The 23260-nt window shown below is 39.6% G+C and overlaps 1 protein-coding gene across 1 annotated transcript; it reads left to right on the forward strand.

Moving 5' to 3' along the window:
- Nucleotides 1-200: 200 nt before the first annotated feature.
- On the forward strand, nt 201-18883 carry LOC131460258 (macrophage-stimulating protein receptor-like). The gene is made up of 21 exons (XM_058630584.1): nt 201-424; nt 3821-5110; nt 6141-6317; nt 6396-6518; nt 8840-9010; nt 9103-9263; nt 10196-10331; nt 10435-10571; nt 10808-10987; nt 11128-11227; nt 11314-11532; nt 11615-11761; nt 12861-13014; nt 13114-13203; nt 13285-13500; nt 13576-13656; nt 14909-15090; nt 15226-15335; nt 15410-15575; nt 16839-16975; nt 17530-18883. The coding sequence occupies exons 2-21, from the start codon at nt 3905-3907 to the stop codon at nt 17759-17761; spliced, it is 4125 nt and encodes a 1374-aa protein (XP_058486567.1). The 5' UTR covers nt 201-424; nt 3821-3904; the 3' UTR covers nt 17762-18883.
- The last annotated feature ends 4377 nt before the right edge of the window (nt 18884-23260 follow it).

The following is a 23260-nucleotide window of genomic DNA, read 5'->3' on the forward strand; positions in this document are numbered from 1 at the left end:
AGGTAAGGAAATATGAGTATTAATAAATATATGCAAAGAAATGCAGTCAATATAAAAACAAGTAGCTCAACTATGTACAGTACATTTTATTTTATTTGACAATAATCAAAATGATAATATAAACATATTTCTTTTCAGAACATCGTGTTCGCTTTTGACAGCACTTCATTTTGAAAACCGGAAAATAGACTGCGTGCTTTGAGTGGAGATGACGTAAAGTGGAGAATTTCGGCGCACTTCACTCTTAGAAGCGGCGTCACTGACAGACGGACTTACTGACTGACGGACTTACTGACGGACTGACCGCAGCGTGAGAGCACGCAGGAACGCGCCAGGATCAGACTGATGCTGGAAACAGAGATTACTCCCTCTTGCGCATTTTTACAGGCACGTGTTTAATTTCCCTGAAGTGCACACCGTTCAGGTAAGTTAGATAAAACACACACACACACACACACAGTGATTCTGTCATATGGGAATCAAGTCTATTGCGCTCTTATACCACCGATAATTGTATGGTTTTAGTATTAAAGTGATAATCTAGTGTTTGGTTTAATAAGGCAGTAGTTAATGATGTGTAGTATGCTACTGAGGAATGTCTTAGGCCAGTTTAAACAGAGTGCTTTAGTGACCTGTTGTATTTATTACTAAGTTACAATTGAATGTAGTTTATATTATTGTCAGTACATAAGGTCAGTGAATAAGGTCAATCATATTCCAAAGCTCAGTGAACAACTGCACAGGTTAGGTGTAGCTGTTGGGGTGAAACATATGCAGGTCATTGCATTTTATAACAACAGGAGCATGATTTAAAAAGCTACAAAAACACATGGTTGATCGTTGGGATTAAAGGGAGGAAAACACCTTTTACTTTCTGTCAAAGTGTCTGAGAGCAAGGCACTTGTGGGGTCACTCTTCAGATGAGGGAGGTGAATACATGTCAATGGAAACTTTAAACAAATACTAGCATCAGCAAAGACTCTGTAATATTGCTCATCATCTGGTTTGGTTTTATTTCAAAACTGCACCTGAATCGTCTGTTGAGCCTGTAAATAACACAATAACACAATAGATGGAAACTCGTCGTCACAACCTCGACATTACTATGTGTGTCCATGTCCTGTTGCCTTAACCCCAGTTTCACACTGAAGTACAAATGTTAAAATGTAACACATCTATGAATTATTGATGCACAGACACCAGACTCTTGACACTAAACCTTTCCACGTGACCATAGACCATGATACATTCATCACTGCTGAAAGAGTGTTTTTCTCTCTGACTCTTGTTTAATACAAGAGTCCGAGTTGAGATATTCTACAGTGAGCTGAGAAGCAGAAAGAGACTGATGTCGTCGTGTGTTCATCAGTCCATGCACATCTTTCCCCTTGAACAACACGTAGTGGTTGTGACAGGAATGCAAAGTAGAGAGGCCGAGGTGTTCAATGCAGCTTCACTGTGATGTGTGTAGTTAATGATCTGCCAAACACACACACAGCTCAGAGACTTTCAATGTCATGCTTGTTGCTCAAAAACTGACCAGAATAAGTGACAACATGTGTCTTTTTATTGATACATATTTTCCAGTGCGTTGTTATATTAACAAACATCCCTTATTTTGGCACATTAGCCTGTTCAAACATGGACAGACCTACAGGCACTGTCCCTATGTTGAGCCTCCTCTCTGATGAAGCTTTTATCTTTATGACATGTAGCAAGACATAATATCTTCATATTTTTTTCAATGTTGACGGTAACAAGAAGTTATTTAAGAAATGTGTTTTCATTGTATGAGGTGTTACTGATTAATTGTTGCATCAATGGACCCAAAACAACGTTAAGCAAATGGGTGGAGTCTGAGTGTGTTTCATTGTTTTTTGCAAAGTCATTTAAATACTTGATAATGTTAATTTGCACATAACAATAATTCTTGATATTATCATAGTTGATTTGTATTGCCCACCTGTCATTTATCAACAGCTCAATCAACATGATGATGATGATGATGTTAGTCACATGACATGTGAAATTAACTTGAAAAAAAACAAAAACAAAAGAGGCCAGAAAAGAATAAAGCATATTATATTTACAGTTTACATTATGTTTGGACATCTTTAAATAGATGTAGCACAAAATTCACCAAAAACTCACGCTCACACACAAGCACACCAGGGCCAAGTCATGGACTGCTGTGATCTTAGTGATCGTCTGAATCATCCAGACGTGTTTTTGATGTGTTTGAATGTTTACTGAAGAGGCACCAGCTTACATTTAACCAAAATAAGTTTGAATGAATAAATAATGATATTAGAATATATTTGAATATTACCCCCCTCAACGAGCCACACGCCACCAGCCCTCACCGCCGTTACCACCTCCCCCAATAATCCACAAACGTCACAGTTTTCTTAACTTTATGAAGTTTTAATAATAGTTACGTTACATATGTTCGAACAATTCACGACACACGTTAGTGTAGTGGGCGTGTCTGTGGGCGTAACCACGTGTAACGTTACAGCAACTCTCCTGCAGCATTATCAGATGTTGATCACATGTTCAAGTCTTGGGATATATACATATGTACTAGAAATGCACTGAAAATTCAGCCACTAAAACTTATCGACCTAAAAAGGCCACAAAAGGCATTTAAGGTTTTTGGCCGAAAGACTTTTGAAACCGAAACAGGGTGTTGTGATGACGCATGCCAGCAAGATCAGTTTGGAACACCAATAAAACACTTCCAACAAGATGTGAGTACACGGTGGAACTGCATCTATTAAATGCCGGAAGGCTTTTTTGTGCAAAAGTGAAACTTTTTCAGATTATGAACTCTGCGCGACATTCACTCGGATGATCCCCTGCACTCTGTCACGTCTGCACTCGATCCGCGTCATAAAGATCATTACTGGGACGTGAGGATAAAGCAGCGCGTCGAGAAATGATCCAGGCCGGATCACACAGGCTCGTCTGTCTGCACCAGACATGCGCCCTCGTTGGCTGATAGGTTCCATGAGATCCTCCTGAATATTTTCATAGATACTTAAGGGATTTACTCTTTGAAGCATGAATATTAATCTATACAATTGCAATGCCCCAGCCATATAACAACAAATTAGATAAAAGAATTCTGATTTCAGTTTCAGCCAACAATTTTCATTTTGGTGCATCCCTAATATATATATATGTGTATACATGTTCACACTGAGATCATTTTCCTGTGATTTCAGTCAGAAGTTCAGGTGACAACATATTAAATGTGTCATAAATGTACACATGTAGAAAAATGTCAAATGTAAATGTTGAATCCCTGTCTAAATGCTTCATATAAATGTTGAATATATGTCTAACTGGTAAATGTTTGAGCTTAATCAGTCACTCAGTGTAAAGCTATATTCAGAGAAGCCTCAGCTCACACAACCATGTCCAGGGAATTGTACCCTTCGTACTAACATAGGAACACATGGTCAGGTGAATGTTGTGCTTCAGTATTGTTTCATATGTAAGACAGACTGAACACTTCTGTGCTCATGAATGACTACATGAGTCACCTGGTTAGATCACCATGGGAAATGCTGCAGGCACAGTGTTCCAGACTGGAGAGTCTCACTGATTCCTGCTCCAAGATGAACACCACGAATGTAAGAGAGGTGTGGCCTCCATACAAGAAGCAATGAAAAATATTGAATGAGTTTAGACCAAACACAACTAAGTGTCTTATATCATAAGGAATGTTTATGTCCATACTGTGTCTTCAGTCCTCTGTGTTGGACATGGTCATTCTATGACTTGCTCTAATATCTCCTTGTTTGTGTGACGTCAGGCATCACTGGCTGCTATTTAAGATGCTTTGGTCCTGACATCAGACGTGGAGGTAACCCCACGTTGTCCACACCCCAGAGTGGAGATGGTGCACTGTACCGTGCTGTGGGGGACATGTGCATGGCTCCCGACTGTGTTGACCATGGCCGTGGCCAGCTGTCCCTCACTGGTCCTGAGTCCTGTCAACTATTCTGTGGTTTACACCATGCCCTTCTTCCAGGCCCAAGGCCACATCCAGAACATTGTCAACAACTCATATTACCAGGAGGTGTATGTAGCATCTAAGAACGTGATAGAAGCTGTGAACAGAAGCTTGGAGAAGGTGTGGGAGCTGCGCACTGGGCCAGTTGGAAGCCCGCAGTGTCAGATATGTCATTTATGTGACATTGACAAGGACCCTAAATTCCTGGAGGACACAAACAATCAGATATTGTTGTTGGATACACTATTTATGTATTTATATTCATGTGGAAGCTCTCAGTATGGCGTATGCTACTTCCACCAACTTAACCCAAACAAAGAGCCGCCTTCTCTTTCCAAGTGTTTGTTCCGGAGGGATTCAAACTCGGCTGCCTACTGTCCTGACTGTGTGGCCAGTCCTCTTGGAACTAAAGTCACCATGGTTGAAGAAGGTCAAACTGTCTACTTCTTTGTCGCAACGACTGTAAATGACAGTGTTACCCAGCGTTATGGCAGGAAGTCTCTGTCAGTCCGTCGGCCGCTGGCCACTGAAGACGGTTTCTACAGTGACGTGCGAGGCCTCACGGTGCTTCCTGGTCTTCGGAGAAAGTACCATATTAAATACATCTACAGCTTTTTCACGCAGGAGTTTGTCTACTTCCTTTCTGTCCAAAGAGAGAGCCCTGATCAGGACTCGTCTCCATTCCAGACTCGCCTGGGCCGTCTCCCTCGGAATGAATGGGAGATGAAGAGGTATCGCGAGGTGATCCTGGAGTGTCGCTTTGAACCGAAGCGTCGCAGGAGAAATGTGGCCAGTGAGCCTTATAAGGACGTCGTGTACAACGTGATCCAGGCTGCTCATTTTGGAAAAGCAGGCCGGGAGCTGGCAGAGGAGTTAGGTGCAGAGGAAGAGGACGAGATCCTTTACGGGGTTTTTGCAGTGACTGATGACAGTGGGGTCACAGAGCATGACTCAGCACTGTGCGCCTTCCCAATGGACAATGTGAACAAAGCAATCGTGGATGGGGTCGATGACTGCTGTGAATCTGGACCAGAGCAGCTCTCCAGAGGACTCTGCCATTTTCAGCCCTGTGAGAGCTGTCCACATGAGGTGAGCTCTTCCGTCCACAAACACACACACGTCCCATTTTAGTCACTCTTATAAAAAAATGTAATCATGATTTAAACTTGAGAGTTTATTTCTACTGTGTGATGTTTTAAATACATTGGTTTAGCTTTTTTATCTTTCTTTCAAAAACACTACAGTTGAAAAACAGTGACTTCACAGTTCAGAATGTTTCAGAATGTGTGTGATTGAATTCATACATGTATCTACAAGTGTGATCTTGTCATATGAAACTGAGCTAAATGTTTATTTAGATACACTTAGTTACACTCACAGCTTTAGAAATAAGGTTTAGAAACGTTTTGGATATTCTTTTCCCTGTCTTCTTCAGAGCAATGGTTCTGCTTGGACCTGTGAACTCTGCAGTGTTGACTTGGTCGTAATTTTCCAGCAAAAAGATAGAAAATCCTCCACATGTGCTGCAACATTCACATACTGTATGTGCGTCAGTCATGCTCTTTAGTACGTAGTCAAGTATTGAGACACTGGAGCTTCATGAATTAGATTTCCTGTTGCCACTTTATTTTATGAAAACAAGTAAGAACTGTTTCATATTTTGTATCCATGGCCTTAGATAGATAATAATAACAACAATAATAATAATAATAATAATAACCATAATAATGACAAAAAATAAACCAATGATCCACTGTCAATCTCTCTATCAGAGCCTCTTATTATAGTAACATAGTCCCTGTGTGCTTCTGGTGGTTACTATGGTGACCAGTGCAGCTGAGGAAACAGCTGGCATGTGTAATTATTACTTTATGATCAGAGAGCGGTTGAACAATAATTGAAGCTTCTTTATTCATCTAAAAATAGAACAAAAAGCAACATGAAAACCTTCATCTACACATGGAGTTATGATTGTATCATAAACAAGATCTGCTGTAAAAAGAGTAAATGCTCAGACAAGTTTGGATGTGAAGATGTGCCAAACTCATACATCTGCTATGTTAATATGTGTATTACTCTAACTTACTTTCATTGTCCTCTGCTCTGCTTTGGGTACTAGAGCATGGAGAACAATGCCACATGCAGAGACCATCCCACCATGGTGTCGAAGCCCTACTACAGAGTCGACCTCTTCAACAGACAGATGACAGATGTGCTGCTCACCTCTCTGCTGGTCACAACGATAGAGAACAAGACTGTGGCACATATTGGCACTTCAACTGGACGCCTGCTACAAGTAACGAGCGAGCTGTGAACATTTATCATTGTTTGATCTGTGGTATATAATGATCATGTGACGTGTCTGTGTTGGCAGCTGGTGTTGACCAGATCCAGTCCTATTATTTTTGCCAATTATTCTTTGGAGGAGAACCAGAGAGTCTCATCCATCGCTGCTGTTTACTCCTCTGAGTATCTTCTGTTTGTGGTTGGAGATAAGGTACAGCAACAATCACAGATGCATAAATCAACTGTCATATTTCTGAAGACGACTGGCTCCACGAGTGCAAACCAGTTTCTTGGTTCTCTTGTGGGATAGAGACTGAGACACAAGAAATAAATAAACCTATTCCTGAACATTGGGGCTATATCATTTCAGACTACAGTCAAATCATTTTATCATTTTTAAATATGGGGTCAGATAACTGTCAAAAAGATGTGACCATACTCGGTTGTGATTTATTCAACATGAATATGAATTGACAACCATGAGAATACGATTCAGAAAACAATGCAAACCCACAGTTATGAATACAGATCCACAAATGTGAATTCATGAATCTGCAGCTGTCACATAACTGTCCCCATTGTGCATGTGTTCACAGCTAGCACTGAGCTAACACTGAGCTAGCACTGAGCTCACACTGAGCTAGCACTGAGCTAGCGCCAAGATGAACGAGGAAGAATTACCAAATGAGTAAAATAACAAACAAGTTTCAGGTTGGAAACCTGAAACTTGTAGCTGCTATCTCCTCCGTCTCCACCCAGTGATGCTGCACGATCACAGCTGGTTCAGTGTCTGACTCGTTGCTCTTAACTACCACGGTCTCATTGAGGTCATGTGACCTAATGACTCCAAATCAGTGCAGGACCATATATGAAATTTAGTGAATCTTATAGTTTTTAATGTTCAAAAACAATCCCGTCAACAACAGGACTCAAACATTTCAGGAACAGAAATGTATTCGATGCATTTAATTTGACGTTACACCAAAAAGACCTAGACTGCTGGGGGATTTTCCTGTGGTGCACGCACATTCACTCTCTCACACTCAGGGTATGAATATGACTTTTTATATGTCATTAACCTTGTCTCTTTCTCTCCCTAGTTTGTGTCCTTCCTTCCTTCCTTCCCTCTCTCTCTCTCTCTGTATTCTCATCTTGCAGGTTGCAGGATCCAGATCCAGTTTTCGAGGCTATCCATATCATACATATCATCACCATTATTATTGTGCTATAATTAAAAGTCGATATCATTAACTGTATAAACTTGTAACTTGATACAGTTGTTGTGTATCTGCTCCTGGTCTCTCTCTCTCTTCTGTCTCTACCTCATCTCCCTCTTGTCCTTTCTCTCCCCCCTTTCTGTCCCCCTCCTCTCCTCTGTCCCCCATTTTCCTTTCACCCCAACCGGTCGAGGCAGATGCTGCACATGTGTGAGTCTGGTTCTGTCAGAGTTTTTTCTCTCCACTGATGCCTAGTGTTTGCTCATTGTGTGAACTGTTGTGTTGCTCTGCTCTCCTTGATGTTGTCTATGTACAGACCTGAGATCATGTGTGTTATGATTTGGTGCTATACAAATAACATTGAATTGAATTGAATTGAAAAACAGAGAAGACGACGTTTTAAACATCAGATATAAAAACAGAGACAGAGACAGAATGGACAGAGCCAGAGGAAAGACAGGGAGATAATGTCTGTTTGTTTACGTTTACGCTTTTTAAATTTATTAAAAAAATTAACTTGTGACAAATCTACCGACTTTCTGAGAAGTCTATTCTCAGAACCCTAAATGTGGGATTTCTTGGTCCTGCGAGCACTCGCACAGGCACGACAGCAGCAGGATCATATTTAATAGTTTATAAGTGGTTGTTGACGGTGATGAGTCACTGCGGTCTGTAAAGTCACTAAAAATTCACTTTCTCCATTTCTGTTTTTATATCTAATGTTTACAACGTCGTCTTCTCTGTTTCTGGTGTAACGTCATGTATAACGTTCTGTGCCTGAAACCTTTAAGTCCTGTTGTTGATTGTTTTGTTTCTTTATGAATTATTTCTAGATTCACTATATTTCATATATGTTCCTGCAGTGATTTGGAGTCATTAGGTCACATGACCTCAATGAGACAGCGGTAGTTAAGAGCGACGGGTCAGACACTGAACCACCTGCAGATTAGTGAATTCACTTCTGTGGATTTGTATTTTTTTAAACTTTAACTGTTTGAATCGTATTCTCATGGTTGTCAATTTGTATTTGTATGTAAATTACAACCGAGTGTGTGCACATCTTTTTCACAGTTATCTGACCCCATACTTAAAACTCTACATATTAACAGCAGTTGATAGAAAAAAGTGAGATGTCATGCTGTTACTGTTGGTAAAGGTAGCAGGACCCAAGTTTAACTTCAAACAAAAACTTAAAATAAAAGTAAAATGATTTGATGCTGTCCATGTGGCCTGTTATAAAATGTACGTCATATACAAACAGAGAAGGGAATCCTTTTAGTGGATTAAGTGACCAGAAAGCTTATCTGTGTTTCAGATGATTCAGGTGCCACAGAGAGGACCAGGCTGCCAACACTTCCTGACCTGTGCCATGTGTCTAACAGCTCCTAAGTTCATGGGCTGTGGCTGGTGCTCTGGCACCTGCTCCTGGGAGAGTGAATGTCATGGTCGCTGGAGGAACGAGTCCTGTCCTCCTGGAATTGCTGGGGTAAGGTGTTTTCTGTCATCCAGTCTGCAAACATCCCTTAGTTAAGTGAAATCAGGTGGCCCTTATCTTATTATTCTGCCTTATTGCTGCAGTTCTTCCCACGGACTGCTCCTCCTGACGGTCAAACAGAGCTCACAGTGTGTGGATGGGAGTTCCAGTCGCCTTTAAGACCCACCATCACCTCCAGGACACACCTGGTGCGACTGGGACAGACCGTGTGTACTGTGCAGCCGGTCAAAAGCAACAACACACAGTGAGTCACAACGACACAACGACACAACGACAGGCCATGCAACCAAAACATTAAACTACACACATACACAACAAATTTTCAGTTGTGACTAAACTGACTATACGACTGTGATGAGTGAAACCAGTATTTCTTGATATCTGATGGCACAACATGATTATTTTGATACATTTATTACATAATGCAGCTTTAATTACACACTGTTTACTTTGTATGCAGCAATGTTAATGTTCCCAAAACTCACTTGATCATGTTGATAAGTTAATGTATGACATTTCTTCATTCTTAAAATAAAGTTTACATTTAGTACATATAAACTGCATTTTAGTTTAGCCTGCTAACTAACTCAATAACAATGCAGCATGCTCTGGAAAGGAATGTGGTGTTATGGACCTTTTATAACTTTAATAGCTATAAGATATTTAAATATATATATATCATAATATATAAAGAAACAAATTAAAGTATGCAGTGATCATGTCATTCCCGGTGTGAGAAGCTGTGAAAAAGGTTTTTTGAGCATTATTATTGTTGTTGGAACATCACTGGAATATTCTCATGAGTTGTTGATCTGTGACAATCTTGGATATAATCACTTGGAGTGGCTCAAGTTTTAAGTTCCCCACAAAAACAAAGTGCAGCATATGAACATATATTGAATATCTTAATGTATTATTATTATTATTATTTGTATTATTATACTACAATACATTCCCCGTGTGTGTGACCTTGATTTTTTTGTGTTTTTTTTTGCTTTCCTGTCTCTGTGTGTCCACATTTGAATCCTGTTTCAAGACCACCTGTTTCTTCAAGTCTTCATTTGATGACCATATGTTACCTTTGTCCCATGCTGCTGTTTAATGTTTCATACTTTTAATCCAAACTGACATGAAACTCTATGCTCACATGTGTTGTGTTTTTGTGATGTTCTCCAGCTTGGTGTGTAAGATTCGCTCTGGGGCCACTGAACTGTCCAAACCAGTCAAAATTACTGTGGAAGTGAATGAGGGCAAGATGGAGGGACGCTACTTCATTGAAGGGAAAGCAGATATGCCAGGGTTCAAATTTGTGGTAAACTTAGCTTTATATTTGTATTTCAAACTAAAGATTTGGTTGTTTTGATTGGCTAAATTTCTTTCTTTCTTTTTTTAAATCAAAAATGTTGTTGCTTCAGATTCCAAACATCACAGAAATCCAACCCAACTATGGGCCTCGTGTCGGCGGCACACTCATCACAGTGACTGGGCCTCACTTGAATGCTGGGAAGAGCAGAAAAGTCACTCTCAACGACATGCCCTGTCCGATCAAGAGGTCTGAAAATGCCATTTTTATATAAATGTTTTTGCTTTTTTGGAAAACTGTTGTTGTGTAGCGTTGTGCCACTCCCCCTTGTTGCTGGGGGAGGAGTTACCACTCATCTTTATGGACTTAACTTACTGAACAAACATGTTCCAACGCATGTAGGAGAATTATGTCAGTCTGGTTTGTCTCTGCCTCCAAAGACAGACTCAGACCTGGACTTAGCGACAGTTATTGTTTCTCTACAGAGTCACAAAGCCCAAAGGAAATGTGTCGTCCATCATCTGTCAGTCCCAGCCCATCTCAGAGGTGAGGGACGTCCCTCTGAGTGTCTTCATTGACAAGTCTCCTGTCCTCACCACGAAGGTGTTTTACTACAAAGAAAATCCGAAGATTACAGCGGTGATGCCTGACTGCAGCTTTGAGAGGTAGACCAGTGACTGACACTGACAGTAACATCATTATCATTTTAGTTTTTTAAATGAATATAATCTGATTTTCATGAAAATAATGTGGTTCCTGAGCCACAGTGACGATGTAATATCTCTCACATGTGTCTCAACTGTAGAGGATCAAAGATTGTGATTGAAGGGGAGAACCTGGATTCTGTGTATCGCACCATCATCCGCTTTAAGCCCAATGAGAGCCACCTGAAGCCTGTGACCAGGGTACATTTGTTCTGTCATGTACAGTAGAAGATAGTCGTAGTGCTTTATAGTTTAAGCTGATCATTATTTATTGTTATTATTTTTAGGAATGCATAGGGAAGTCCTTCCCTACAAGGATGGAGTGTGTCACCCCGGTGTTCCCCAGGGATGAGACCGAGAAGGGTGAACTTTCTTTTGACATGGATGGTGCAGTGGCTTTGTGGAACAAAGAGTTCTCCTATCACCCGTACGGCAAGCCCATCCCATTTGAAACAGAGGGGCGTGTTCTTAGTTTGTACCCTGGCTTTGATGAAGTGTCACTGCATGTAAGACTTGACTCGAATGCCATTTGTTTTTGAATGAATGAAAAATGAATGATTTGACGTGATTCGACACCTCTGTCCACAGCACCAGAAGCTCAACCTGGTGAGCTCCTGCATGGCCATCATCATGACAGTGGCAGGTGTCGACTGTGATGCTAAAGTCCTGGATAATGAGATTACATGCAGGATTCCTAAAAACATGACCATCCCCAGAGAGGGGCTTCCAGTCAAGGTTTGTCAGGCTTGTAGTGAGCACAACGTTCAACAAGTGCACTTTAAATGATCCCCGTGTTTGGCCAGTGACCACTGCCTTTACATAGACAACTAACCTGTCAAGCAGCTCATAATTCATAGGTCTCATCATATTAAAACTCCACGCAGCTTTGTGGTTTTTAAGATCACTGGTATTTGGACTGGAATGATGTCACTTCACGTTGGTCTTATACTGTTTATCAGTGAGTTTGACCCACACATACTCATGTCATAAATCAAATGTTCAAGTGTAAGGGTAGTTCACACTTTATAGTTGACTTTTCACCCACACAATCTCACGATTGTGTAATATAACGATGTAAAGGGCCGCAGCTCATCATCGTTTTCATTTAATCTGTTGATGAAGTGATTAGTTGTTTGTCTATAAAATGTTGAAAAATTGTTGTGTTGATCAGTGTTTATCAAACCTTTAAATGATGATGTTCTCAAAAATACCTATACCATTTTATATATGTATATATATATATAGACATAATATGTATATATACATATATGTGTATGTATATACATGTATATATGTATATATATGCATACATATGTATGTATATATATATGTATGTATATATATACATACATATGTATGTATATATATACATACATATGTATGCATATATATATATATACACTTACATAGAAACTTAAAGTAAATGAAGACAGACAAAGGAATAGTTAGCGAGTTATAAGCGACTGACTCATTGTCACTAAACTAAATACTAAACTAACTGTTATTCATTTGAGCGGCGCTGCTGCTGCGAGAAGACATCAGGTAGCAATGTAGCAAGGGAAACTGGCAGACTGTTTACTTTAGAGCACCTTTTTCATTTGTTCATTCAAAGATCAGTATTTTCTCTGGAATATTGATTATCATGTTGCAAGGAAGGACGACGATATATCACCAGATCAATACTGATCCTAAACATGTCGTAACATAACATGATATTCATCGAAGTAATGTATGTTTTTCCTTGTGTTGCTGCATGCATGTGCACAACCACAATAACTATCACTTATCTTAAATCAGTCTTAAATGTCTTAAATGTGATGATTCTGTTTTCAAGATCTCCATCAATGGCCAAGTCCACAATGTTGGTACAGTGGTGAGAGTGAGTAACCACTACATGGTGGGGATTATTCTGGGGATCCTGGCGGCTCTGGTTGCTGGAGCAGTGCTGGCTTTCATTGTAATGAAACACCTGAGGAAGAAGAAGAAAGGTGCTATCTCTCTCACTCTCTGTTATGTGGACATGGAATGAATTATAATATATAGACACATATGTATGTACTGTATATCTAATCTAAAATGTTTTCCAGCCTCCATGGTAGAGACCCGTTTGTCCCACAGTGCCAACCGCTCTGGACTAAATAATGTGGATGTGTCTCCTGCTGGTGACTACAGGAGAGGTGAGTAAGAACAGATCATCATACACTGTCCTGCTTCAGGTGCTTTGACAAATGCAGAACTTTTTCCTCTGGACTTTTTAGTATCCCTGAGTCCTTCCTACTCTGTGGGCAGCGGTCAGATGGTGTTCCCCAGGCTTGCATATGCTGCAGGCAGCATAGATGCTACGGTCACTCCCCTCGTACCTCCAGAAAAAATATCCATCTCAAGTTTTAGACCAGAGCTGCTGGAGGAGGTGAAGGATGTTCTTATTCCTGCTGAGATGCTTATTGTGCAGCATCATCGCATCATAGGGAAAGGTGAGAAAAAAACCTGACATGGCATCTGGTGAAAGTTGGACTGCAGACGAGTGACCACAGACTTGTTTGTTGCAGGTCATTTTGGCACCGTGTATCACGGCTACTTCACAGACCAGAGCAACAGAGACATCCACTGTGCTGTCAAGTCTCTCAACAGTGAGTAATAACTGTGCTTCAAATTATTCAGCAATCTGCATCTACAGAGAACCTTTAAGTAGTGTTGTAGTCAAGACCACCTAAACCGAGACCAAGTCGAGACCAAGACAAGACCAAGACTTTGAGGGGTCGAGACCGAGACAAGACCAAGACCGAGGCAGTAAAAGTTGAACGTGGTCCCAGCTGTCTCCGTTAGCGTCGCTTTGCAGAATTGACACGTTGCGCTGGGTTTTCTTTTGGAGGTATTTATGCACAAAAAGTCTTTGTGGTTCAGGTAAGCACATTTTATTCTAGATGAGTCGGCTGACATCTTCTCACGGCCTCTTCTCCTGTCACTCACATGCACTTTTGTGGGGGGCGTGTGAAAGGGGGCGGGAGGGGTGACAGCCGTTAACGGTGACAACAATTTCACATGATAAATGAGTCAAGTTATTGGTTGTACCCGAATCAATACGATTTACGCTAAATCACAGTCATGATATTAACAAGTTCATCCAAACATGCACAGGCAATTTATTGATATCCCCACAGTTGTGGTCTTGACCGGTCTTGAAATAAAATCCCAAGTCCGCTTTGTCCGAGATCGAGACAAGACCGAGTAAAAATGCAGTCGATTCCGAGACGAGACCGAGACCTTCAAAAAGTCCGATCTCGAGTACTACAACACTACTTTCAAGTAATTTATCTTAACAACAATCCATCACATTTATGTTACTGTTATATTGACTGGAGATATAGTGAATGATCACGCTACCATTTCCACAATGTCAGCATTTTTCCTACTGTGTTGCTTGTAATCAAGTGTGCATGTGCAGCGTTCCACTTTACGGCACACAGCTGAGATCATGGCAGAGCCAACACACCAAAGCAGATACTTTCAGAGGCTGAGAAAGAAAGTGTGATCGAGCAAGACACGAAACAAGAGTTCATCTTTATTTTAGGTGAAAAAAAATGAATGCAACTGCTTGGGATAAGTAATAATGTAAGTAATAAAAACATGAAAAAGGATTGTTTTCTGCAACATTGTGCTGATCCGAGTCGTGAATGGAGGAGGTGTGTAGTGTCTGAGCTGTGTTTACCACTATTATTCAATTCCACTGGGAAACTGCTTGTGAGTCCCAAATCTAAAATGTTGTCCTGTATTACTTTTAAAACAGTTTCTAAAAGTCTTTTTTCTTTTTTTAAAAGTCTTTTTTCCTTTAGATGAATCTTCATAGTTGAAGTGTGTGTGTGTGTGTGTGTGTGTCCACAGGAATTACAGATGTGGAGGAGGTGGAGCAGTTTCTGAAAGAAGGTATCATCATGAAGGGTTTCCACCACAGCAACGTGCTCTCTCTGCTGGGCATCCTGCTGCCACAGGAAGGGCTCCCTCTAGTGGTGCTGCCTTACATGAAGCATGGGGACCTGCGGCACTTTATCCGCTGCGCGAAGAGGGTGCAACAGCAACATTAAACAGTGGAAATTAATCATATATGGTTTATGCACAAATATGCAAAATATGTAACATTTGCAAGTGTTTTCATTTATTATTGTGGTTTTTTTTCTCTTGTATCGTTGGGATTTGTTCAGAACCCTACTGTAAAGGATCTGATTGGATTTGGGCTTCAAGTTGCAAAGGGGATGGAGTACTTGGCCCAGAAGAAGTTCGTACACAGAGATCTTGCAGCACGCAACTGCATGTGAGTCGCCTAGATCTGATTATTGTACAACATGTTTTTACATCACATTACTCACTTGCTTTTTATGCCCTCAGGCTGGACGAGTCGTACACAGTGAAGGTGGCTGACTTTGGGATGGCCAGAGATGTATTTGATAAGGAGTATTACAGTGTTCAGGACCACAGGAAGGCTAAGCTGCCTGTCAAATGGATGTCCATTGAGAGTCTGCAGACGCAGAAATTCACCTCAAAGTCAGATGTGGTGAGCAAACGAAGATCAGTCAACTTCAAGATCTTAAACATTTTAAATCAGTGTTTTCATCAAAACCTTAATTTTATGCTTTTTTTTTCATTACAAAAAAAAATACACAGTTGCTATTTTTCTTTAACATTTTAATTAAACCTTGAAATGAACTGAACACAAACCACCAACCTAACCCTGCACTGAGCTGAGATTTGAAATGCAGCCACACGCTGGTTTTTGCTTCCAATGCTCACACAGCACAGATCAGATAACACTCTGTCAGAAGTCACATCTTCACACTTTACAAAGTGCATTATTTGGTCTTCTTATGTGTTGCTGAGTCAAAGTTATGATTCATTTTGTATTGCAGTTTTTTTTATATATTATAAAATAAGAAAATGAGAGTAGCGATAACAACAATTTTTATTTTATTTTTGTTCATAAAACAAACTTTAAACTGTGATGTATTTTTGGGGTACTTTTTGCTCAGGGGTGTTTATATTGTTGGTGAAAAAGAAAAAGAAATATTTTTGATCAGATCTTATAGTATGAGGCTATAAGACACATTCTTATAGCCTCATACATTTAAAGTGGAAAGTGTCCTCTGGCCTGTACCACGACACTGTCTGTCTTCCTTCTTTTACATAATGCTATGATTAGTCTTTTCTTGCATGTCATTGGCCGCGCGGCGTGTCCATCTAAACAAAGTCCCGTCCCTGCATGGACTCTCAGCAGAGCTCTCCCCAACGAGAGTCGGCTTATAGAGGCTCGTTTCTCTAATTTAAATGTGTTTTATGCATCTTGTTATTAATGTGTCATAGCAACCATCTGTGTAGCTTCACATCATAATACATTAAACTGCTGTTATGCAAAATGAGGGCTTCATATAACTCTGTTGATACTGATATCCTAAGCCCAAGCTTCTACCAATTCTGACATCAGTTCAATAAAGTCATTTTATACTCAGAAGACTCAATGAACCACCAACGCATTTTAAGCAGCTTCGAGACATAATTCTCCAACTGTTCCAGTAAAGAAGAAATAAACCGCTAAAATACTATTGCTGATCTGGTCCGTGCATAGTGAAGCATGTGTGGGGATTTTGATCAGTGTCGGACTAATACTGATATCCTTACAAAACATGGTACCAGTTCCATCCTCTCAGGATGATCTGATCAGGATGATTTTCCATTGACATCAAAGATGTTTAAAACCTTCTTCAGCAGCTCCAGGATGGTAAGTGAGGCCGTGACTTGTAACCTTCACTTGTCTGTGATGCAGTGGTCCTTTGGTGTGCTGATGTGGGAGATGTTGACCAGAGGAGCGAGCCCCTACCCAGAGGTGGACCCTTATGACATCACACATTACTTACTGAAGGGCCGGCGGCTGCCCCAGCCTCAGTACTGCCCTGACCCTCTGTGAGTCCCCATGTTCATATAGTAGAAATAATTGATTTGTTTGGATATAACAATTGTATTAACTTTGCAGAATTAATGTAATGCTAGTATTTAAATACAATTAAAAAAAAAAACATGTTGTTACAAGGCAGAAGAGAAAAGGTAACAATACAACCAAGTTGTAAAAAAATGCTTCAAATGTTCACCAGCAATGTCTGTGTCTTCATGCAGAATATTAAAGGGGAAGTTTAATATTTCTGGGAATAATCTTTGATTCTCTGTTTGCTGATAGTAAGACAATGGAAGTTTAGCTTAGCATGTTTTGTTGTCTACTGTGACTCTCTGTCTGAAAGAAGCTGAGTTTCAGAGTGTGGCTCGAGCTCTCTTAAACCTGACTAATGAACGTGTTATTTAATCTGTCCTAAAAGTGACTTTTTTTAAATGATCATATTTTTGTGAGACAAAGTACCTGCTCGGCCGAAAATAATCCTGTCATCGATTATAAATCATATGCATGAAGAGCAGTGATATATAACAGTATATACACTTGTGTACCATATCATGATGTTTTCCAGGTACAGCATCATGCTCCAGTGCTGGGACCCGGACTCAGAGCTGAGGCCCAGTTTCGCTACATTAGTGTCGTCCGTCTCTACTATCTTGTCAGGACTGGAGGGGGAACACTACATCAGCCTCAACGTAACCTATGTCAACTTGGACCAGCCACGGCCGTACCCAGCCCTTACAGAGTCTGCTGATGAGTATGACTCAACAGATGTCTATGACTCAGGCTCATTCTCCCCCTGATCCCCTGATCCCCTGATCCCCTGATCTCCTGATCTCCTGTTCCCCTGATCTCCTGATCTCCTGATCTCCTGATCTCCAGATCCCCTGATCTCCTGTTCCCCTGATCTCCTGATCTCCTGATCCCCTGATCTCCTGATCTCCTGTTCCCCTGATCTCCTGATCTCCTGATCTCCAGATCCCGTGATCTCCAGATCCCCTGATCCCCTGATCCACTGATCCTCACATTTCTATCTAATTGGCACAAAATAAACTTCTCTAGGCCACAGCAACTTCGTTCAACGCAGCAAAGCTAAAGATGTACATGTTGTGTCTGCATGGAAGTGGTCGTCAGATTCTTTGAGGTGACTTTGATAACATTCAGCCATATTGGTAATGGAGGATTGTCTTATTTTCAGCAATGCATTAAAAAAAAAACTGAATAAAAACAAAATGTTTTCAAGATCAATTCATTTTTTTATGTTATATTTTATTAAAATATAAAAACGTTTTGCAGCACTAACTTAGTTTAGCCCAAGACATCATGACATCAGAAAAAAACCAAAGCCGAAGCCTGAATTGATCGACAGATTATCCAGATTAACAAAAGCAGGGTACAACTTTTCAAACTCACAATATTGTACAACTGGCAATAAAATGTCATGACTGAAACAGACATTTTACATTGATCTTATGGATTTCAAGTATTGGTTAAAGCCATGGTTCTCAAACTGGTACGCGTACCACCAGAGAAAGCTTGTGTACCATCACGATTAAAAATACCGTTCGGCCCTAAACCCGTGTGTGAAGAATATTGGACGGCCTACAGCGCTGTTGTGTTTTAATGACAATACTTTTTAAATATATATATAAATAGCTTTACTGAGCTCTCAAAGTAACACCATTTACTTTGAGAGCTCAGTAAAGTATTTCCTCGGTTGGTGTTTGATATAAAACGTTTGACAACAAATTAATTAAATTATTGAGAAGCTGTTGTGACATTTAGTGACAAAAGCTTTATTTGAACTCTAACCCATGCACCAACTACACACTGTTACAGTAACCTAGGTGATGTGTACGATTATGTTTCCTTAATTCTTTTTCATCATATTGATTGTTCTGTATATACTGGATCATACATGGTTCTGAAATAAATCTGACACAATGTCTTTAAAATAGTGAAATAAATGTAAATATTTGTTTGTTTTGTCACAAATAACTATGCTCGCTATAAATGTGTTAAAAGATGCATATTTGCAGTTGAATTCATATTTTATTTGACATACAGTGACACATTTGTGTAGCTCTTATATGAATAAACAGACCTCACTCTCCACTAGAGGTCGGTGTTGTTCTTTTCATCACCACTCACCTGAGGACATTGTTCTAATGAATACGAACTGTCCAAGGGTTAGAGTGACGAGAGGGGCGGGGCCTTCACTGGTTATAGTTCAGGTTAGAGGGAACACTTTGTTCAAAGCAGTGTCCTGAGACCCTGTGTGTCTATGCACTGATGAATGATGAGTCATTAGACATAGTGGCCTCTCAGCAACTAATTATTGATTTGATTGTCACTGCCACAATATTTACATTCTTATTTTCTTCACATATCTCCCTCTCATACAAAAACTCATGTGTAGTGATGATTCTTTTTCACCTGGATGAAAAACACATTTGTTTTGTATGTTGTCTTTATCATTGTCATTGATTGTTTCTTGGTTCAAACAGAGAGTGATCAGTTTATTTTGTGTTGGGGATCAGCTCATTAAAGATGGGTCAACATTCATGGATGGAACAACTTCACAACAACTTACATAAAACAATGTATCGGTCCAAAAGACATGAGCTCAGCGTTACTGGAACATATATAAGATTACTCAGTCAGTGTTCAGCATGGCAGCAGTAAACAGTAATTATACGTAATATAGAAGATGCTCCGAGCTCGTTTAAATCAGCGGTGTGAAACATACAGACAAGACTAAAACAACAAGACACTGACAACATATCAACTGCTGAGGACATCACTGATGACTGATCACTGATGAACAGAACCCAACAGTATGTTACCTGCACCACAGTGAGCGTCATGCAGATGTGTAGATGTGTACTGCGCTGTCTCCTGTCAGGTTTGTGATTTTAGTGAGAGCCTCTTCCCAAGGACTCAATAACCAGGATATGAAAACAACGCTACGATAAACAAAGGACCACAATTTACCAACGAAAGTCTCACTTGAAACGAGGAACACAAAATCAGAACCAAGGGTGAGTGAAAGAGTGAAAAACAAAGATATGACATGAACGATGACTCTGGCACGAGACAAAGAGAGATATGCAGACACTAAATACACATGAGGAGTTAGATGTAGCTGCTGCACATGTCACCACAGCAGCAGGAGACATTGGAACCTCCCAGGGATCTCAGCTTAGTTCAAGTCTTTAGTTCTTTGAAAGGATTTGTTTTTTAAAAAGTATTATCTCTGCATTTGATAAAATGGTAAATAAAACTAGATAAAAGGCAGTCATGTGTTTCTGGCAATACAGGAGTTGGCTAAAATAACAGTTTTAGTTTCCAATGGTATCATTTTATTTTTATGTTGCTATATATATGGGATTTGTTTTTAAAAATCCAATCATTTATTTTGTTATTAAAGAAAGATGTATCACTATTTCATTTGCACTTTTGAGTGAATGAGATCATTTACTTCCCTTTACATCAGAATCGTATCCAGTCTCCAGATCAAATCTCTCAGTTCATGTGTTCCATGTTCTTCCTGACTTCTCCATGGTAAAACAATGTTCCCGAAGCTTCATCAATTATGTTTTGATAAAAAAGGAAAAGAAATAGATCGTTATTAAATGTAATATTCATGACATGTCAGAACACAGAAAGAGAAGGATTTTAGCACATTCAATTTAGCTTTCGTAAATAGCAGGTCTTTAGCAAGCAAATCATTCTTAATCAATGATTTCATTCAAAAACAAAACCTTGATTTTATGTTTTTAATTGAAACTTGACAGCAGGTCTTATTAAACTTTAGTTTCATGAGTGAAGCAAGGTTACATAAGAATGGAGGGGAGTTGTCATCTTGTTTAATCACAGCCATTGTGACAAGAAGATATCGTATGGAAAGTTTGACTCTTTTGAATATGTTGCTCTTCAGTTAAAATGCTCGTTGAGCAACATTTGCAACCATCTACAGACCAAAATACAAAGTTTACTAAACTATTGTCTATTCTATGCATTGCTTTTGACTGTTGTTTTAGTGGTTAAACACCTCAGAGAAAAACTTTCTGATCACATTGTCACTTTAGATGACATCACCCTGGCTTCCAGTTCCACTGTGAGGAACCTTGGAGTTACTTTTGACCAGGAAATGTCATTTGATTCACACATAAAACTCATTTCCAGAACAGCCTTCTTCCACCTGCGGAACATTATGAAAATTAGAAACATTCTGTCTTTACAGGATGCTGAAAAACTAGTTCATGCTTTTGTTACATCTAGATTAGATTACTGTAACTCCTTATTATCAGGATGTTCCAACAAGTCTGTTAGAACCCTTCAGTTCATTCAAAATGCTGCAGCACGAGTTCTGACAGGAACTAGAAAGAGAGACCATATAACTCCAGTGTTAGCTTCTCTACACTGGCTCCACCCACAGTTAAGAATTCAATTTAAAATCCTCCTCCTCACGTACAAAGCACTTAATGGTCAGGCCCCTTCATACCTGAAAGACCTAGTCTTACCTTATCACCCTAACAGACCACTTAGGTCACAAAATACAGGTTTACTTGTGGTTCCCAGAGTCTGTAAGAGCAGAATGGGAGGCAGAGCCTTCAGTTACCAGGCTCCTCCTCTCCTGTGGAACCAGCTCCCAATGATAGTTCGGGAGGCGGAGCCTCTCTCTGTATTTAAAGTTAAACTAAAAACGTTCCTTTTTGATAAAGCTTATAGTTAAAGCTGGTTCTTATTATACTGTCATCAGCAGCCAGAGGAGCCACAGAAGCCTCAGCAACAGGCTGGGGGACTCGTTTGTCCCCCGGGCCATCAAACTGTACAACTCCTCACTGGGGGGGAGGAGGGCAAACAAAACAAACAGTACGAACTAAACAAACAACTGTCCATAATCACAACTCACTGAAATGTGCAATAACCACAACAATAACAACATAATAACATGTGCAATAAAACCCTGGGCAAAACGGGGTAACTGTAGGTGTGTGTGTATGTATATGTATGTGCATATATGTGTATATGTGTGTATATGTATGTATGTATGTATATATATATATATATGTTTGTATATATATATGTATGTGTGTATGTATATGTATATATATGTATATGTATATGTATGTATGTATGTATGTATACATACATACATATATATATATAGCATGGGTCATTTACGTTTGTATTTTTATACTTTTTTAGATTTTTATTTTTATTTTATCTTTATTTTTAGCTTATTTAATTCTATTCTATATTTTATGGTGTTTGGTACCTGGGGTGTTTCTCTTTCCAGTCTCCTGTAAAGTGTGACTCTAATCTTAACAGTGCTGTGTGTTGATGTTGGAGCTGTTAATTTCCCCGAGGGAACCTCCCAAAGGGATCAATAAAGTCGTCTGTCTGTCTGTCTGTCTGTCTATTATTCTTATTCTTATCACACATATCATCACCATTATTATTGTGCTATAATTAATCATTTGTTATCAACACTATAAATGACATCATAGTTATATAAACGTGTAATCATTGACTGTATAAACTTATAACTTGATACAGTTGTTGTGTATCTGCTCCTGGTCTCTCTCTCTCTTCTGTCTCTACCTCATCTCCCTCTTGTCCTTTCCGTTGATGTCTGTTTTCCTTAGTTAAGTTTGGAGGCTCCAAATTGTCCTTTGACCAGGGCCTCAAATTACTTAAACCCACCCCTGACCTTCACACCAGATAAGTTAGATAGATATATGCTGCTCTAGTACAGGCCCAGAAAACCCAAAATATGTGAGTAATCATTAGATGTGCCTTCAAAAAAGTTATGTCCCTTGAGCAAAAAAGGGTTAAAAAAAATGAAGCTATAAAATTTGTATAAATGATTATTTATTTTGTTTATTTATTTTTAAACCAACATCAGTCAAACGTGAATTCAATTTTACATTTTTAACCTGTAAATTGCCTAGATTTGGTCATGATGCACCTTTATTTTATGGCCTTAAAAAAACCTTCATACTATACTTCATTCATGGTTTGAATATTGCAAAATACATTTGTCAGTGATGGTAAAAACAGTGAATCAGTTCCAGATAACTAAAAGATTTGTTCGTTGACTGAATCGTTCAGTTCTGCTGTCGCTAAATACACCAAACCCCTCTGTTTAAATAGAGATTGTAGAAATGTCTTTGCTAAGTGTTGGACTTCATCACACACGTTTTGGAATAGTAGGTCTTTTGAACTACAGTTTCAGTACACTGGTACACTGATTATGATTAATGTATCATTTTCATAGTGTTTCCTCACAGTGA

This window comes from Solea solea, chromosome 6 (assembly GCF_958295425.1).
Source record: "Solea solea chromosome 6, fSolSol10.1, whole genome shotgun sequence".
NCBI lineage: Eukaryota > Metazoa > Chordata > Actinopteri > Pleuronectiformes > Soleidae > Solea > Solea solea.